At 31.1% G+C, this 20770-nt stretch overlaps 1 protein-coding gene across 1 annotated transcript in view; it reads right to left on the bottom strand.

Moving 5' to 3' along the window:
• Positions 1-14023, bottom strand: part of LOC126768610 (DNA N6-methyl adenine demethylase) — a 91453-nt gene extending 77430 nt beyond the window's left edge. Inside the window, exons 1-2 of the mRNA XM_050486797.1 lie at positions 13874-14023; positions 9722-9862 (exon numbers count right to left, since the gene is read on the bottom strand). Of these exons, the coding sequence (XP_050342754.1) occupies positions 9722-9862; positions 13874-14008 (276 nt within the window). The 5' untranslated portion in view covers positions 14009-14023. The remainder of the gene's footprint in view (positions 1-9721; positions 9863-13873) is intronic.
• Positions 14024-20770: the final 6747 nt, after the last annotated feature.

The raw sequence follows: 20770 nt of genomic DNA, 5'->3' as shown, positions 1-20770 counted from the left end.
AACAATTATGTTTCAAATACAATATGTTTAAGAAAAAATGACAATCTAATATATATATATATAATAGCAAGTGCAAAACATATAAAAAACACATGAATAGTGTGTTTATTGAATAGAATTTTAAATACTGGAAATGTAATCCGATTATACGAAATTATTGCCTCTCGTTTAGTAATTAGCACTTCATCGTCAGGTTTCATTAGAGTATTTTATTTACCTCAATTGCGTACTTCTCTCCCTTACCCTACATCGCTGCATAAAAACTGCAATCACCTATCAGTTGCCTCACAATAACCAAGTTGGCAAACCCTAACCAGCCTTATCTGGCCCTCCGCGCCCTTCCCCGACTTGGAAGATTGGATAAACGAGAGGGATCACTATGAAGATATAGGGTTCAAGTGTTAATGGTGAATGCTGAAAGGGTAGGAAGGCTTGAAGCCGGGAGGTCGTTAGCCTGGCTTTGATTGTTCGATGAGTACAGCAATGAGTCACTCGTGTACGTAAATAAACGGGAAAAATTATAGCTACTAGAAATGTGTTTGAACACTTTCATTCAAAGGAAATTATGTAGCAAAAGAAAATAATATTCTATCAACAAAAGCAATATTGACGATTGAAGTTAAAGATGTTTATATTTAATTTTTAATATTCTATAGAAGAAATATAAAATCTTAAAACCAATTAATTGTATCCTAGTTATTATTTAAATGTGTGTTTGTAAACAAGCATCGGTAGAGATTTTTAATTTAAGAGGAAATAGTATATTCTTTGAAATGCGTGTACGAGCTGAAACATGAAAGGCTGTTCACGTAAGAATTGTATGTAATTTTGCTTTTCCCCGTTCGCCCCTCTGCTATGTGCTCTTGTAAAGTAGGCAGTGCGTTCACTAGGTTATGCGTTCCCCCTCTACGCCTTCCAGGCAGCATATAAGCATTGCTTAGTTATACATAGTAAATAAACTATCTTTAACCCCTTTGCTCTCATTACCTGGATCGCCTAAGGCAATATCGTTTAGACTTCTTACTGCCTTATCAATATAAGCAACCGCACACGGACGTATTGGAAATAGAGGCTGTTAAATTTATCCAGCTCAACTTCTGTTAAAACATGTATTACGAATGAAGTAAATAAAATATATGAATATTTTTAGCATTATATTAAAATTACTTAAATAAAATAGATATTTATTATAAATAATGTAACATCGGTTTTTAAACATCAGTTCTTATGCGTTGAGCTTTAGTATCCTTCCGAAAGTAAGAAATACTCATGCTATCTTCAATCTTAAAACAAAAACAAATTTAATATTTTATTACTTCTAAAAATAGCTTTACCGCTTTTTTATTACGTGTCAATAAAGTGAACTATTAATGACTTCGCCTGTTATTAGTTATTCATAGATTTGATAGTACACTGAATGTATAAATCAAATTAGTATTCGTTAAATTTCTACCATTGTTATCTATATCAATTCATAAACAAAGCTGATCCAGTATTGTATCAACGCATATGACACAAATCGAGGCGTAGGTCAGCAGATGTGGGTTAGGCGTTCCAAGCGCCCTATGGGGCGGGGCGACTAGTATATAACCGTATATAAGCACTGAAAAGAAATACTCAACTAACTTCCTGAAGGGAAATGTGTTTATGTCTTACCGTACCACTTGTCGAGCAGCAGAACTCACCTTTCAATGATATTAGTTCCCAGTTTTTTGTCCTCTTAGGTATATGAATAATTTCATATAAAAATCCTCAGAGATAATGATCGATAAATGTATTCATATGTTTTTTATAGCTATCGTTTTTTTTTGTATAAATTTCATCTAAGAACGGACGATGACAAATTTAATTTTACGATTTCTTTTTTGAAGTTCCTTTTACGGAATAAGTTAAAATTTTAATATTTTTGAAACGTTTATTTATATCAAAAGAAGTTTCCTTGTTTAGTACTATTAATATTATATATTAATTCCATTAGAACTTTTGTGAAACTATTTGGTTATGTTTAATATTATATTGCATATTACTTATGATATATTTAAATGATTTCATATCTTATCTGCCAAATGTCTTGAGCTGAAATATAGCCTCAGTATTTTTTAAAAATGTTGCCATATGAATAAAATAGTTATTATATTGTAAATAATTAATATTAAAATAAACGTGAGAATACACAGAAACGATCACCACAGGTTGTAGGTATTCTAAGGACAGAATTAGATATCGTAGGGTGAGGCGTTCACGCTGCATGCCCCCGACGCGTGTCAGTGGGGAAATCTAATGAGCTGGATGAACTAGAGTTTGCGTAGAGCTATGCCTATATCGCCATAAAAAATTGCTTTTAGGCGATTCTGCTTCATCATTTAATACCGTGCAATTAATAGCTGTCTGTATCTTTCTCTAAATTTTTTCATAATTTATATATTTATGTTCACGGATAGTTGCTCAAACCAAAATATTGACTCATTGCAAATTCATATTCTTAGTTATAGTATAACAATGGTTTATATATAAAAAAGAGTAAGTAAGTAACATCCTGTAAATGTACTACTGCTGGGCTAAGGCCTCCTCTCCCTTTTTGAGGAGAAGGTTTGGAGCTTATTCCACCACGCTGCTCCAATGCGAGTTGGTGGAATACCCATGTGGCAGAATTTCAGTGAAATAAGCCACATGCAGATTTTCTCACGATGTCTTCCTTCACCGTCAAGCACGAGATGAATTATAATTACAAATTAAGCACATGAAAATTCAGTGGTGCTCGCCTGGGTTTGAACCCACGATCATCGGTGAAGCTTCACGCCATCTCGACTTATATATATAAAACCGCATACATAACTAAAATAATTTTATTTTAAAAGATCAATACGTTTTTAATCTCCTTATTGATCTAGAGATATAATAATATTATATATTATACGTATCGTAGAGTCCCACGAATTCTGGAGAAAGGTTCTGGAGTATACCTTTCTTTAAGGAGAGAATTAAGCGGCTTGTTATATACTTGCTTTATGTTAAATTAGTGCTAAATATATATGTATATATAGATATTATATGGATTTATCCTTGTTTAACAATAATTAATATGTGAATACTGTTGAATTATAATCTATTATAATTATTTGTTTGTTTATATTAATGAATAATTGGTATAAAATATTAATAAGGTTTTAAAGTGCGAAACACGGTGACGTAGAAATGCTATAATAATTTTAACGACAGTAGTGAACACGTTCTATATTGATTGTTCTCGTTATATTGAAAATGCCATTAATTTCGATTTCAATAAACACGATAATTTCTATCAATTTAAATGTATCGATATGATGTTCCGATTTGATAAGTTTTTATTTGAAATTTTAGAGAACACGTCTAAACTACGTTTTAAGGGGAGATTAGTTACAGATAACATGATCCAAGTGATGTTTAGAATGTGCATATTATATAAAGTTTAAAGTTTTACATGCAAAATCATAATAATGTTTTATTTTCACTTTATCTAAGAATTAATATATTAGAAATTAAATTATTTATTCTTTTCATCTTGGTTAAGTTGACAACGTTTAAATGTTCGGTATTATGTGCAGTTACTATTATATATTACTATAATAAATAGCTAGGGGGATTACTTTTAACTTTATCGTCAACATAACATAGATCGTAAACGTTCAAACGCAGTAATCAAGCACGCCTGCTTTAAAAGGGAAAAATTTTTTTTTTTTAAATATGTGTTAAAAGCACTTGAGGCAGGCATTAGAATAGTTAGAGCCCGGGGCGCGGAACTGCGTATGCGTGGCCACGCGCGATTTTACCACCGCATTGCGTCTGAACGCACCGCTTACTCTTAGCGCTTTACTTAATGGTAAGAAGTCGTGTTCATCCATACGTAACATTCAAAAATAAAAAAAAATATTAAAAACAAACTATAACGACATTATAAGATTAAATATGCCACCTTTAGATAAAAGTACATGTTCTACATATATAAAAATTCAGAAGGTCAATATTTTTTATTAAAATACTTAATTATAACGTAGATAATATATATATATATATGCTCGGCGCTCGGTAATATTAATAAAATTATATTACAAAATAAGATTTAAAATTGTAATATGATAAATAAAAACGCGGCATTTGTATAGTGTTGAATGCGTAGTAGGGGTGCATCAACGCACCCCTCACGCACTTACGCACACTTGTACATTCAGTGCAACTATATTATGAAGCTGGAACGCTATTGGTCGAGATATTTGCCTGTGTGCGTACCTGTTTGGTTGTAGAAAAGAGGTCGTATAGATAGAGTTATTTATGTCTAGGCTATATGAATTAGTTGCGTGCATTGGGGTAGTCTTCGCTAGGAAAAAGTATTGATTTGTTGCTTCGTACGAGAGTTTTGTGCAGCTTTTGCAATTTTAATATTGATAAAGAATTGTATTCTTTCAAATTTCTCGGGATTGTTATATAATGCTACGGAGTATCATATTTAATATTCATAAATATGGGGAACCGGTTTGAAAAGACTAGTCCAGTTTGTATCCCCATCGGTAACTATACTCGTTCATGGCAGCTTGAAAGAGTGCAACTTTTCTTTGGCTATTATTTTTTTATTGTGTGACAATGGCACTTTCTATTTAGTTCAAGTTTATAAAGTCGCCATCTTGCTTTTATTTAAATACAAGTAGAGTAAGATTATTCCTAGTAAACAATTTTCACATAGTTAATGTGTACTACATGTTTTAACGATGTTTTTACGGTTCCGAAGTTATTATAACTTTATCTAAGACTGAATATTTTTAATTCACGATTTATTTAATTAAAGAATCGATAAAAGTAAATAAGTACTCTCTAAATTACTTCTACATCTTAAAAATAAACGGAACAATACATTATCGCAAACTAAAAATATGAATGTAAAAATTAAAAAAAAGTTCATTACGTAACATCGATTACAAGTCCATCCGTCAATGCACGAAGCAAGATGCATCATTAACGCGTCGATCTGCCCGTTACATCAGCTGATAGCATAAAAACTCTACCATCTGCCGGCCCATGAATCACCGGCCCTTGGCGCGTGCCAAAAAAAAAATGAAGTAACCTACAACCGTTATATCGTGGGTCCACCCACGTGGCAAGACCCCTGTTTAATAATCGATTTTTATGTGATTCGACGACATTGCGTTTTTTTTTTGACGATTATATTGTTATCTGTGCTACCGATATACGAGTTGAAGGGAAAATCGTAGTGTTGCAATTGCTTGCGCTGTCACATGTATATTAATTTCTTTTTTTAATTAAAAAAGTAATTGTTGATTTGTTTAACTGTAACTTGATTATTAAAATGTTTTTAAAAAATATAGCGTTATTTAATCAAAAAACTAGTAAGTTCAAAAATAAATAAGTCTAATTTTTAGTACACGTACACATATGTACAGTAAATAATATCCCAGTTATATTATTTAGTAATGAACAAGATACTTAATGGTATAACGTTCGAGAATTTTTCATGAAAAAGATTTATTATAGCCGATAAATTATGAAAAAGGACGATAATGTAACGTTTGACGCATAATTTTATTATTCCTAGTGTTTCACCAATATTCTATATAAATGTCTTTGTTGATCGTTCGATGAAATTTCTCTATTAGTCGTTTGTATGATTATCTCTCTAATTTAAAATATTCAAAGCGATATTATAAAGAAATAATAATGTTAAAGTCCAGAATGTTACTATTACAATAAAACAATATTAAGAATATAAATTATAATGGCTATGTTTAGTAGTTTTTGATTATACCAGCCGAAAGAGTCGTAAAACATGAGTATATTACTATTGTTCTAGCTATATTAGGGCCATAAATATCAAATAACTAGACATTATCTTATTAACGTAAAGCAATTCAAATATACCATGAAAAAAATACATTTAGTAAGCAATAAATTTGTTTTAATTTCAAGATGTCGCGACGATATTCTGTCCCATTAATTCGGTGGAAACATAAAAAAAAATCGTCGATTAAATTAAATGTATGAAATAATCCGCAAAACAAAAAAAAGCTATTAAAATCCGCGATAAAAGCGATGGATTTATAACAAAGTTTCTCAGTAATGTTTATTGCTGTATTGTTTGTGAAGTTTCGTGGGGAAAAGCTTTAAAATGGAATGTTATCATTGTTACATTTTAGTGTAAATGTTTTTATTATTGATTTATGTTATTCAAAACGAACTACATATTAATTAAGTATTGTACTGTCGCTAAGAATTACGCCTCTATGTCCAAATTTGTGCGTGTCAATTTGTAGTTGTGAATCGTAGTCCGTTTTGACTTTCATCGAACTTAACTCATATTTATCTATTGAAGGATAGTTAGAATCAAATCGCTTTATATGCTTTCAAACTAAGAAATAATATCTGAAATATATCGATGAAAAAACGAATTACTATTATATTACACCAACAATTATTTAAATATGTGTAAATAGCATATGAACTGAAATTATTTATTAATAATATTAAAAAGTTTTAAATACAGAAAAGGTCCTTGTTGTTTAACTTTACGTAAAACGTTTATGTATTAAGATTGTTATACTTAAGATTTTTAATGACAATCTTATTGATAAAAAAGCAATTTTATATTTAAATCGAATACAATCAAATGTAACCAGCTGCCTTATATAAAAACACCAACAAGAAGCACCTTTGGCCGACAATGGGTAGGACCAGCCTATGATAAAGATCCTAGAGGTGTTTCCATTTGCAGACGAATTTGATTGGAGCGCGCGCGCAGCTGTCGAGCACATTGCGCGCGACTCGTGCGCACAGATAATGTGGGCGACATATGAACCATAATATAAATAATACCATAAGGTTTTACTGAGTTTGCTTAAAAAAACGGTAACGGACGTCACGAGTTGTATAAATAAGATTTATTTCAACGTTTCTGTAATGTCACTACCATATTTTAATAAATTTGATTTAAGAGCCGGCGATGGCTTAACATGGTCTTAGATAGATCTTAGATTTTATTTATGTACCATAAATATAAACGTAAAAGCATCAAATAAAACAGATACTATAATACATAAAAAATTGTGTATTTATGTATGACATAATTATAGCTTTATACGTTAGAATCCTAAATATTTTTTTTTTTTTTTTATAGAAAAGGAAGGCGGACGAGCATATGGGCCACCTGATGGTAAGTGGTCACCAACGCTCTTAGACATTGGCATTGTAAGAAATGTCAACCATCGCTTACATATCCAATGCGCCACCAACCTTGGGAACTAAGATTTTATGTCCCTTGTGCCTGTAATTACACTGGCTCACTCACCCTTCAAACCGGAACACAACAATATCAAGTATTGCTGTTTTGCTAAGCTGATATTAAAAATATCAGCTTAGTATGTTACGCAAATGCATATATAAAAGAATACAATGGTTTATTTAAATCTAGAATTAAAAGCCAACTTCCATCGGTTGCCGCAACAAATATACGCTTCTACTTTTTAAGTTGCAAATCCAACAAAACATTCGCCAGCTGACAGAATTTCAAGAAGAAAAAAAAATTAGATCTCATTAGAATTAAATAATACGTAATTCTTTAATTCTAATGAGAACACTAGTAAAAATGTCAAGCACTCTACCATAATGACTTTAAAAGTAGGCTTTAAATAAAGGTGATTCAATAGAGAACAAGGGAATGTCTCCCTTTCCTCCCTGGCTAAGCTTTACGGCGGTTGTTATAAAACTAATTTGCTAAGTTTAACTTACTTTGCAGCCCTTAACTTATAATCGTAAATTAAGTCAAGTAGGTTTCTTCTCTCAAGTTTTCACCGAAACTTCATCCCCGGAATTTGGTCCATAATAATTATTATATTAGCTTTGAGATTTTTTTATTAAAATAGTTTCTTGTTCAAAAGAGGTATAAAGAAAAGATATTGATTTAATATATTTTTTTGCTTAATTAATTGTTGTAAATATTGTGTTACGTAAATGATTATTATATAAAGCTTGCGATTCAGTTTTCAGGAATATACATGTGTGCACTGTTAAGCTTGTCAGTAAAATGAACTAGTTTATAAGAATTCGGAACCTGAGGCCATTAGAAACCTATTGGGCGGTTCTGACGAATCATTTTAAGTAGAAGTGCGGGCTTGGGAAATCAACAGCCCGTTCCAAGGCACGTGGAGAGCACGTAAAGCATGTACATTGACTGGTGCCTCGCCGTCTCATTGGAATTATCAGAATGATGACATTGGGAGTTCATAATTATTTATTCCATTTATAAGTATATAAATTTTATATTAAAATTTTGTATTTCATTTAAATAAGTTAATAAGAGTTTTAATATAGCCTTATTATACAGAATCATTGTACGCACGTATAGACAGACAAATGCAATAATAAGTCACAATATAACTAATATTGTGACTTATTATTGCATTTGTCTAATCATAATTATATAATAATATACACATAATTATTGTATAATTATTTGGATTTTATTGTTTCTGTAAACATTGAGGTATTTTATTATCTTAAAAAATGCCATGGATAACATTATATAGTCTGTACTAGAGTAGTGATCGTCAAAATAAAAATCGAGACGTAATAATATATCATCAATCTTATTCACGAACCACTTTCGTCACTAAAACGATACAATATCACGGTTTATTCAACAATCAATTTCTTCGGAAAAATATTTTGTAAGATGTTATAAGAAAAAGTATGATAATTTAAATATGGCAAAGGATTTGTATTTGATTTCATACAAATTATATTATTTTCTCAATAAAGTGCCATTCGAAATGTTTAGGAGATCCTTATTTAAAGTTATATAAGGTTGTATCTTAAAATCTATATTTAAAAAAGAAAATGTAATGTGTAGCATAAAATTTACTCTGTTATTATCACTGTATCAATTTCAGAAAAAAATAACGCGAAAAGAGATTGCCTACGATTTTTCATGGGTTATTAACTTTGCAGTTGTTTTTATTACAGTTTTATGGTAATCGTCGGTCTTTGTTTTGAATTTCGATTTATAAAATATTCTCCTCGATAGTCTAGATAGAAATATAAAGAAAATTAGAATTATTATATAATAAATTTTCTATTAAATTAGTGACAAATGATATAGTTAAGATCAATATTTAAAGTATAATATATATAAGTATACCGATTATAAACTAAGTTATATTCAGAGTTTAAATTAAAGACACATTGCTTCCGCCATTTTACAAAGCCCGCGAAACCGACAATTCAAAACAAGATGGCGATAATCTATGCAGACGAATAAATTAATGCAAATGGCGCCTCGTAAATAAGTCATACAAAGTATTTGCGTCATTCCCAAATCGATTCTAATTTTTTTTCAGTCATTGATTTTTTTGTAAATATCTATACTTTTGGCATTTTAAATAAACAAGTTTCGATTGTATTATAACAATTATAAGTAATTTACAAGATAGTGAATATAATAGTTAAGTAATTGATTACTGCAATAAAATATATAAAAATAATTTATAAAACAAATATCTTATTTTTTTTTTATTATATTTAATACAAAATAATCGTGCTATTTTACAGTTATAAAAGGAAATATTTAAGTGCGACATTAAATACATTATATCGTTTTGAATTTAAACGTTTGTTTCCAAAGAAAGTAGTATCACTGTATCGTGTACTAACTGAATATTTTTACGTATTGTTTAATGCTTACCTTCTTCTCCGTCAACTTCTCACACCTCCTCTGCTTACATATCTGATGCGACTTGTCGTTGCGACATGGTGCGCAGTCTCCACAGTTGTCCTTACGTTGACAGCCGATACACTCGCCGCAACGCTTCCTCTTTTTCTTAGTCTGTGATGGAAAGTACTAGAATTAAGTCAATTTGTATGTCTATGTTGAGATAAATTTATGATTAAAAATAAAGTATTTTGAAAAGATGAAATAAAAACAAAATCTGAAAACATCACACCTCAGTTTTATGAAAAAACAATTGTTTGAAATAAAAGTCCATGATTAGTTTTCATAAAAGAGGTCTTATATGATGGATTATGTGACCCAATTAGTTAACTAAATAAGTGTGTTAATTTTTTCGGCTATTGATAAAATTATTAAGAGTTAAACCAATAGCCTAAATTATTATATTGGAAGTATACTAAGAAACGTATTATGAAAGCCTATATTTATAAGGCATAAAATCAGACAGAACAGTTACTCCAAATTATTATTGCGTGTTTGACCCAATATTAACAAAAACATTGCAATTATATTTCAGACAACAATTTCGGCGCACACTGAACTCGTTAATGATTCGTCTGACGGTCTGGGTCATGCGCCTGCGTTCAATCGTAACGATTTTTGATATCGATCGAACGAACGAACTTTGGTATCGATCTTTGTAAACATTTACATTCAATTATAATGTATTATTTTTAAGTGTCACATATATTTAGAAAAATATATGTATATATTCGTAGCTTAACGAAAGCGTGTAAATATCTCAACAATCTAAATAAAACATTCAAATATTATTAAACTATTCACGAATTGTAAATATTTTATTTCTGTGTTATTATATTAAGACAGATACTGGAGAGATCTAATGTATTTTAACAATTTAATAAAATAAAACATAAAAATAACCATATAACCGTAGTCAGTGCTTTGAGAACAGATAACATAGGTATCTGATATTGAACGATTATCATGTATTTACAATATTACAAGACGGAATTAACTTATAACCATAAATATAACAGCTGTGATGCGAACTCCGCCATTTTATTCGTGTAATACTATCGAGATCGGTATCTTTCGATTGTTTCCGACAAACAGCTGACGTTTTGTTTTACATTAACAATAATAATAACTATTTATTTAATGTTTCGTATATATGTTTTTTTAAAACTTAAAACAACTAAACACATATTCCCAGTGTAAGCAGCGTAGAATACTTTTTTTAAATTGCTCAAAATATTATTTTTAAAGATGTTTTAAATTTATATACGGTTAGTAATGCTATTGATATTAAATATAACCTTAAAAATATGCGTGTTTGAGTTCATTATAATCTTCAAAATGCAAGCTATTCGTACATTGACATTTTTTTCTAATGGCTTTCCGGTTTGACAGATGTCCTTTTATCAGACATAGACTGTGTAATTAAATATGTTTAACACCTAGTTGGCTACCATGTGCATTTCTGAACTCAACAAAACCATAATTTATTAACATTTGACCGTATATGAGAAAATTAACATATAAAAATATTATATTAATGTATAAACTTAACGGACAATATAAGAATTAAATTAAGTTTAATATAAAATGTATTTCAAACAAAAAATTATTACAAAAATCATTTATAATGTGTAATTTAAATTAATTTAACTTATTGTTATTATTTAAATAAAACTGTAATGAAAATATCGCATATAACGTTCTTACTAATGTTATTATTACGTGATTTTATGTATGGTAGCCGAAGGGACTTTAATAAAATTTACCGGAGAAAATTATTGTTATCGCAAGGAACATAGAATATTTGTTCTTAATTAGAAAAAATATAATAACCAGCAGGCACAGAACAGCTAATTTTTAACTTGTTCATTACCTAATAAGATGCCTTTCGATTACATAGAAGCGTATCTCAGATATAATATTGGTAATATACGCCAGTAATAAATAAATTAAACTTATTACGTCGTTCTTAGCTTTCCCCGTTTCGTTTGTTTCTAGGAAACTTTACTTTGGATTTTCCCGGCCTGAGTCACTTGTCTAATGAATTACACCATATTATTTGTTACTCGAATATAGTTTTTATTTCCAAAGTATAAAGACTACTCTATCGCAATATTTGGCAGAAAAGAGAGTTATTAGTCATATGTGTTGTCTATTTATCAGACAATCGATATAATATGATAATATAAACGTAATATATACGACTTATTGGGGACCTTACGTCATAAGTGGATATTATATTGCTTATTTTTGAACGTAATATATTATTCAATTACATTTATTTTTGCTTTTTGTATTAAATGTTTTTGTTGATAGCTTAATGTGTTGACAAATTAAAATTCCTAATGTTACGTGTATAAGAACATATATATGCAGTATTGAATAACTTTTTAGTTTGTAAATTATGTAACCCTCTGGCTATTTTTAATAATATTAAAAAAAAACTAAATGTGTTTGTTCTGGTGGTTAAAATCAAAATTTATTTTATTTTTGCGTAAACATAAAAAATTAATATATATTTATTATATTACTATTTTGCTATTTATAAGAAGTTGAATGTATATTTCCATAATAAGCGTTTAAATATATTCGTGGAATAATATCGCCCGACATGATATTTTATTAATAACCAAAACCTAATGGTTTTACAATTACTTAAATATTATAATATATTATTATGGTCAATATTCGCGTGACACAAATGAGTTATTTGATAAAAATCTTTATACCTACAACACAGAACAATTATTTGAATTTAATTTGAGATATGTAAATTGGTGTTAAAAGAAATATAATTTGGTATATTTTACGAATACGATTATTAAATTTTTTAAACACTACTTTAACAAAAAAATAAGTTAATTCAGTCATTTGTAATTATCAGAATGTGCGTAGTTTTTGAATTCGATCATCAAATAATTTTACTATGTACAAGCATTAATGGTTTTAAACATTTACATGTAGGAAACACGTTCCATGAACTGTTAAAAAATAGTAACTTGTTTTAATAATTAAGTTATCAGTTTTACTTTAAGGAATTTAATAAAAAAATATAATTATTCTTACTCTCGTGAACAAAATTTGTTGTTACAGTTTCAGTTGAACAAAAAATTTGTAAATTTACGTTAACAGAAAAAAGCTTAAAAAGATAAAAGTCGAAGGACCAGTAAGATGTATAGCGTAATCTAGTATAGTTGCGAATAGCAGCTGCGTGCGACCAAAGGTGTTCGCTATTAGAGTAGGAAATGCTGACATTTGTTGCGGAATGTCGCCTTAGTCTAGACCTTTTCTTGAACTTAGATGGTTAGTTTATTTTTTATTATGATTTGTGTGCCACTGCAATAACTATACGAATGGTAATTATCCAGTCTTAGAATAATTCTAACCACACAATACGCCGTCACGTATCGTTACAAAAAACATGAACTGTTTTTGCGTATTAGTATTTATTTGTTATATATTCTATATAACAAATAATATTATATTATTAGTAGTAATGTTGATTAAAAACATATATTTTTACTATTGCAATTTATTTATTACCTAATTGTATATCTTAAATTTGAATAAAACTCATAAAATTTTCTGAACAGGACACGCGTAAATCGCCAGGCTTTAATTTGTGTTTTAAACGAGAGAGGAAGTTAATTTATTGGAGGAGCAAGCGAATCGGCTAACTATTAAATTTATAGCCGCGAAGACAGAGACTTCGGCCATTCCGAAACTCGGGACTGAGAATAAAAAGTGCTCCACGAATAATAAAAGGTGGAATTACTGGAAAAGTTTCTCTTTTTCAAAGTCTCTCGAATATGTTTCTTCGACGCCGCCGTGTAGTCGGATGAAATTCGGAGAATTCTCATATCTTTCGTCGAATATTCGCTTTTCGCAATTCCCAGGCGTCTTGTTTACGCAATTCGCCAATTCGCGGAAAGAGAGATTTGTTGTCTTGTCTGATTTTATGGTGTGCGTTTAAACTTGCCCTATTATTACAAATATAGGTAATTTTAATATGGTATAAAAGTTTTAATTTTATAAAACTAAACCAAGAATATTTGAAAAGATTATAGTTTTACCATGTGTAAATGTTATGATTAAAAAAAAAAATATAAATACTATGACACTCACCTGTTTTTCACTGGATATGTCATCGAGTTCCATTGGTCCAGTGTTCATAGGGGGGGCTCCGTGCATTGGAGACTTAAAGCCAGCGGTAGAAGACACTGCAGCGACTTGTCCACTACTTTCTGACCCTACCTCCATGTTTGATCCATCAGATTCTGAGCTGTTTGCTCTCATTTTCCGCCGCTCTTTCTTTCGAAAATCAGATCGTGTTGGCGATGAGCCGCTTACAAAGCCATTTGTTTTTTTATCGTACCCATTGTCCAATAACATCGGATTTTGAAAATTACTGTGATGTAATCCATTAGGTGTGTACTTATCTTGAAGCGCTTTAACGTCGAATGGTTCATTTTTCAGAACATGTACAACAGTAGGACTTTGGATATTCTGAATTAAACTGCCATTTTGGTGTAGAAGCGTTCCATTTTGATGTAAAATGCCGTTTTGTGTGGGAAACGCATTTATTGTCGCAATATTTGGCTGATATAGTTGTATATGCCGATCGTCAATATAAGCTTGACCGGCAGGTCCCAATTCGCGTGCTTGTAATGGTGCTGGAACAATGGGATAGCTCCGTGCATTCACGGCTGTTAAAGTATGGAATGTTGTGGCATTTACTGGTGACAATGTCGTCAAAGTTGTGGATAGGGGTGTCACCTGTGCTAACGTGGTTAAATGAGCAGGTGATGACGGAGTAGTAAGTTGCGTGAGCTGGGTTAAATGACTAGGGCTCGCGCTTGGGGTCGGGCTTGTTGTGACTGGCACTGGCGTCACACTGGGGAGCCCCGTTTCTGGTATCACTGATGTTTCTGGAAATGTTTGAAATTGGCTTTGGAAGGACGGTAGCTTATTAGCTATTGGCTGAAGGGTGACCGATTGGTATTCGAGAGGAGATGCAAAACCCGCCCGTAGTATTGCGTCCTTAGAGTTCACGCTTATAGGCATGGATTCCCAGGGGCGGTATTGTGGCTGGCTTGCGATCACGGAGACTGTGTCGCCAGTCCTCTCGTAGTATTCCCAACCCGGGTCGAGAAGCCGGGTGTCGGCGGTGAGTATCCTTTGCTCGTTCTCCGACATATCGCCGAAGGTTGAGAAGGGCGGTAAGTGCGCGCTATCCGCGCCCGCCTCACTTCTGAGCGTTTCGCTCATGGCGTGTTAACTCGACGCAACCTCATCGCGTCACACTTATACACTCCTATCGTTAGAAAAAATAAGCTCTACTAAGTCTATATACGTTGTACTGAACACTCGGAACTGAACTGGAACTTGATAATTTGTACTCTTTGAAGTGGATTCGTTATGTCCTTTTTATACTAAATAGCACTTACGTTACGATTATACGGCACACCGGTTGACACTACACTAATCACAATATCTTCGTTTTCTCACTATGAAATAAATTATATAAAAAGTCCTTAACAACAGGCAGTTAGCTTATTTGAGTCTTAATATCTACGGCTTATAAAATCTTTGGCTGATTTTTTAGAAAATGCTCAAGGAATTATTTCGATTTCTTTAATTTTTAACTACTAATAAAATATTTTGTGCACTCGTTTAACGATCTATTTTTATTTTGGAACGTTAAAATACTGGTCGTTGATAGAATATCTTTTTACTTTTCTTGAAGGCTTTTTAATTGTAAATACCGATCACTTCAGACTTAAATTAATTTGTACTGTTTGGGAGTTAGCGTATACTATTTGCGTAAAGTTAATCGTTAAAAGGTTTAAAAAATAGTGCTTATATTATTTTTTGAAACGAAAGATATGACTGGAGGCTTTGGTTTTGAGGCTTTTGTGGCTTTTGGTTTATTTTGTTCTTCAGTTCTGTTGCTGTTTCTTCATGTGGCAGAGGCTGGCCGCTGTTATCCGTGCGGCCTGCACTGATCTGTTAAACAAAAAAATAATATGTTAATATTTATACTTTTAAAAAAGAAAAAAATTGTATTACTTTTAAAATATCACACACTTTTATCTATTTATTACATTCACGAGGTAGCGCATGCGTATGCTGTGTTTTGAAGCGTGCCTAAATCGATGGCGCGAACCATGGGGCTTGCATAGTTTTTATAGGAGCTATTTTATTTATAATTTTTATTTTAATTATAATGGCTAAAAAGGGTATGTAAAATGTATATACAGTTAATTAATATTTTTAAGGATGAACCGTATTCATCTGACATCATCATCATAAAAAGGTTTAGTTCTTCCTAACATTTTTTTTCATAAAATTTTAATTTTTGGGTTATAAATATGTACTATTTAAATTATAGCAAAAAGGTATATGATCTTATTGATCATCTATGTAACATCTGTCAATATGTTTATTTCCTGAGAAGCAGTTACAAATTCTTTTATAAACAACGGTTATCCTAAATACTAAAAATAAATAATATAAAGTATTGATGATTTACCAAAACTGGTACCAAAATTGAAGATGCGTCATACATCAACACAGTTCTGAGATGAAGCACAATAAAGCACAATATACTAAAAAGTAAATTCAACGTGTTAAATTAAATAAATAGCTACAAAAGCGTGTACATTATCATGTATAAAAATTTTTGTACCATTTAACTATTATGCTACTTTGTCTAGCTGAGATTGTAGTTCCTGCTACACATTTGGTATGTTCACGGATTCCCAAACATTGGGATATATCGTCACGTGATGCGGTTGTAAACAGACTATTAATAGAAGAGTATGGTAGTGCCACGCTCTATTTCGGATCCACTATTTTGAGCTAACTATTTTCGTAAGTTTAATTTAAAATTGACTTTTCGCCGATACGCAACGATTTTATTTTTAGCTGTATTGTTTTTGACTCGATATTATCTGCTTTTATATTAATATTATTTTAATTAGCTGGCCCTAAAAATAATATATCAAAGGCTTACAATATGAGTAATATTGTATGTATTGAAAAAGTAAATGAAATTTAATGAAACAAATAGTTATAAAATGAAAAGTTATCAAAAAGCTCATCAAATGGTTCCAGTTTGAATTACTTATTCATTGTTATTTATTACTACGGAGAATCGCCAATTATACCCAAATTTAAAATTATTTGCCATGTTATATATAAAAAATAGACCTAGTAGCGATACTAATACTAAGCTATTAGGATACCTATGTGTTAAAATATGTGGTTACATAAATACATAAACTTTTTTACCATTAATAGGCTACGTATGTTTGTAAATGTATAAATCCACAAAAACAATATTGGATAGGAATAGTTTTTTTTAAATACATTTCTTGTATTTTCTTTCGTTCCTTAATTGAACTTCAAAGGACTCTTTTGTTTACCCTAAAAAAGAAGCTAAATTGTAACATGCTTGTTTCGAATTTTTCTTCGCCCCTCGAGTCTCGACTGATTTTCCTAGGGGATGGAAAAGTTTTTTACGGCTACAACTTACGCCACTTGAGCATTTTCGGAACTAACCGAGAATCGAAGGGATCATTAAAATTTTACTTTATTGTAATAGTGTAGTGGATTATTGTTTTTTTTACATGTATTATTTTATTAATATGTTATTAAATTATCTGTAACTAAAAATACAACATTATCTTAATGCTAAACTTAGAAGAAATTAGTATTTTACTATTCAATTAATTCTTAAAAACTCAAAAGAAAATTACTACACCATTGCGTCATCAAACCTTAAAAGTGCGATAAAAATGTCCCGACTAGTAATCACAAGGCGAAACTCTTTGTAGATGCGCACAAAGAGCGTTCGTCGAAAAAAAAAGATTAAAAAGCTCAGTCGGAACGGAACGCAACTTGCTCGAGTGTGAGTGCGTTGTTATTCGGCGATACGTGTACCGGTGTGTGCAAGGATTCGTCTGTGGTGTGCTTGTGCGAGTGAGTGGGGCGGGTGTGTGCGTGGAACGCGATAGTATCTGGGTCTCGGTTGTCAAGGGCAACCGTACAACCGCTGCAGCGAAAGCATTGCGCTTTCAGCTTTGCGCTGTAATTATACGGCTTATTTTTAGTGTCGGATGTTGTCGCTTTTTTGTCCTGACGCGTTCTGGCGCAACGAGCGATGCATGTTTAGATGACGATCGGAAATCCTTGAATCTTGAAAGCTGAACTTGAAGTTCGCTCGCTATTTTCATGTTTGTAACGCCGTTGAAAATGTACAGGCGTTAATGCTATACCCATTGTTTTTCAGATGGCTTAATGTAGGCGTACTTAAAGTTTGAGTTTTCATATCCTACATTTTGTAACTTATAATATGAAATTTAAAATACTACTTATCATTGTATAATGTTACAAATAATCGAGTTTCAACGATTGTTATTTGATCAATTTTTTATAGCACTACCGGCTGTGTTGTACAAAGTATCACATCCGGCGCCTGCGCATAATACCTGCACCGGAAACTGATATCTCCGTTACAGTGATCATTTTGCTGATAAAGCTATCGATAGCTATTATATATCAATGGATAATGCGAACTTACTACTAGTTGTATTTAACAAAGGAAATTAAGTGAAATAATTATATTTTACGAATAGATTTAAAAACAAATTAAACAAACTCTTTGTGATCAATGACATACATTTAAAAATATAAACATACTTTAGTCAGTTTATTTATAATACTTCTGAGCCTATGACCTGTATATCAATATATAATCTACGTCGAGTCGGTTTCTCACACCACTCCTGCGCACGCCATCATCAAGTGTAATAACCATATACACAGGATACGTACATCATACTGATTATTGTTGTGTATCCTATTTTCTGCTATTTTGTTATGTCCAGAATATTTTTTCCTACTTTACTTTTTTTAAATGATCAAGTAAATGTATATCAATTTGTAATCGTATAATAATTACATAAAAAAGCAATATATATCTAGTAGTCATATTAAAAATTATAATTTGCTCTGTTAATGTTTTATGAATACGTTTTTTTTTATTATATCTATGAAATCAATTTGTTAAAATAATTTCAATTAAAAAATTAATAATTCAAATCGTTACCTAAAAATCAAAAGTACATTTTAAAATAAAAAGGAATTTGTCGCAAGCGCATAAATTGGAAACACATGTCGCCAAGTCCAAATCCACTTAAATCGATCTCAATACCGCAAACCTCGTGACGTAAACGTTTAATTTTAACACAAAACAAAAGATGTGCCATGATTAAAAGACAGTACAATGATAAGAAGAATCTCCCGATATAGAGTTACCGTCCCATCCCATTGAGGCACTCGAATCCAGTTGAATAGAGACGCAGATGTGGCGTTTTTTACAACAATCTTTCCCACACTACCACTTTTTCTTATGCTTTAATACCTCACAACTTTAAATTATAATATACAAAGCTTTGATTGCACAATTTTGAACCTTATTGTATGATGTTTAAAGTCTTTTAATTGAAGTAATCAGAATTCGAAAAGCAATGTAAATTTGGTCGATATAGTTTTGTAAAGATTTTTTGTGCATGCGTCTTTCTCCACTATCGGATGCGACATCGGAAATTGAGTGTTTTTTGTACTTACACCTATGAGACTAAATTGTTTGAAAGAAGTCACACATGTATGACTTTGGCTGTATGATTTAGTATTGTTTCCTCTCGAAATAATTTACTTTTTTAATGTTATTCAATCGAAGAAAAGTTTGCACCTGCTCTTAAGTGAAATTAAAGTTAAAGCGACTGCGACACTGACTGATCGTATCTATTTAACAACTTATTTTGAAAATAAATTCTAAATAGCTATATAACGTTATATATCGGAACCCTCAAGGTGTGATATTTTAAGATTATAAACAATAAATTCCCAAACTGATAAGTATTTTACGCGATTTTTTATTAAATATTATTGAATGAGCACTAAAATAGAAATCGGTCTGCGATTTGTGATACAACGCGACCGAGCATTCACCGGCGAGACTCAAGTCTGTAAATAAAATATCCTCACAATTACTCACAAAACTTTGTCCGGCTATACCGATGTTTGAACGAGTATAGCTTTATTCGTCTTATGAAAACCGAAATCCCTTAGTTTGCTTAGAAGCAATAAGAAACGGATTATCCTTAAGAAAATATGAATCGGTTTATCAATACTTTTAGCAATCGGTACATACATATATTCGTGGAATAGCTGTTTAAAAGACAATTTTGGATTTGGAACAAATATATTTATAATATATATATAAATGTAAATAATTCATTAATCGAAAATTATTGACTGTCATGATTTGTTAGATGTTTAAATTGACATTTTAAATGTCAATTCAAATATTTATTAGCAAATTCAATAACAATTGTTTTGAACGCCCGCATTCGAGCAACGTGGTGGAGAACGTTCCCTAGTCTTCTCCTTTAAATATAAATTTATATATAAAGGATTATTATTTTAAAACGACTTTAAATATAAATTTGAAACGTAAATTATTAAAAACGTACGAGTTATTAAAATGAGATTTATCATAGATTATACGTTAACGCTGATCTTTTCGATAGCCTATCCTATTGCTTTTAATAAGCTCTGCGAACATAATGTTTTTTTAGGATAGGTTTCTCATATGAACAACAATTCTTCGGCTGGATAAAATTGAATTAATTAAACAACCATGACGCGTACATATGACCATAATAAAAATGACGGTTTAGTAATAGGTATGTAATAAACAATTAACAATACATTCTATACTATTATTGAATATTAAATTAAATAAGAATGTATTTTTCAAATTCGAAAATAGAAAACGTAAACTCAGCTAGAATCGAAAGGAAGCTCGCGTTGCACAACCAGGCACCGCTCAGCATCGGCAGTTAGCGGGCGAAATTGGCCAATTTGTTTATTTGTTTTCATTGGTCGCACTGAACTTGACTCGCCATTATCGCATTCACGGGAGGAAGGCGTATTATTTATTCGATTATTCCG

The sequence above is a fragment of the Nymphalis io genome, chromosome 5, assembly GCF_905147045.1.
Source record: "Nymphalis io chromosome 5, ilAglIoxx1.1, whole genome shotgun sequence".
Lineage (NCBI taxonomy): Eukaryota > Metazoa > Arthropoda > Insecta > Lepidoptera > Nymphalidae > Nymphalis > Nymphalis io.
The sequence above is the reverse complement of the archived record's forward strand: the minus strand, read 5'-3'. Positions and strand labels throughout refer to the sequence as shown.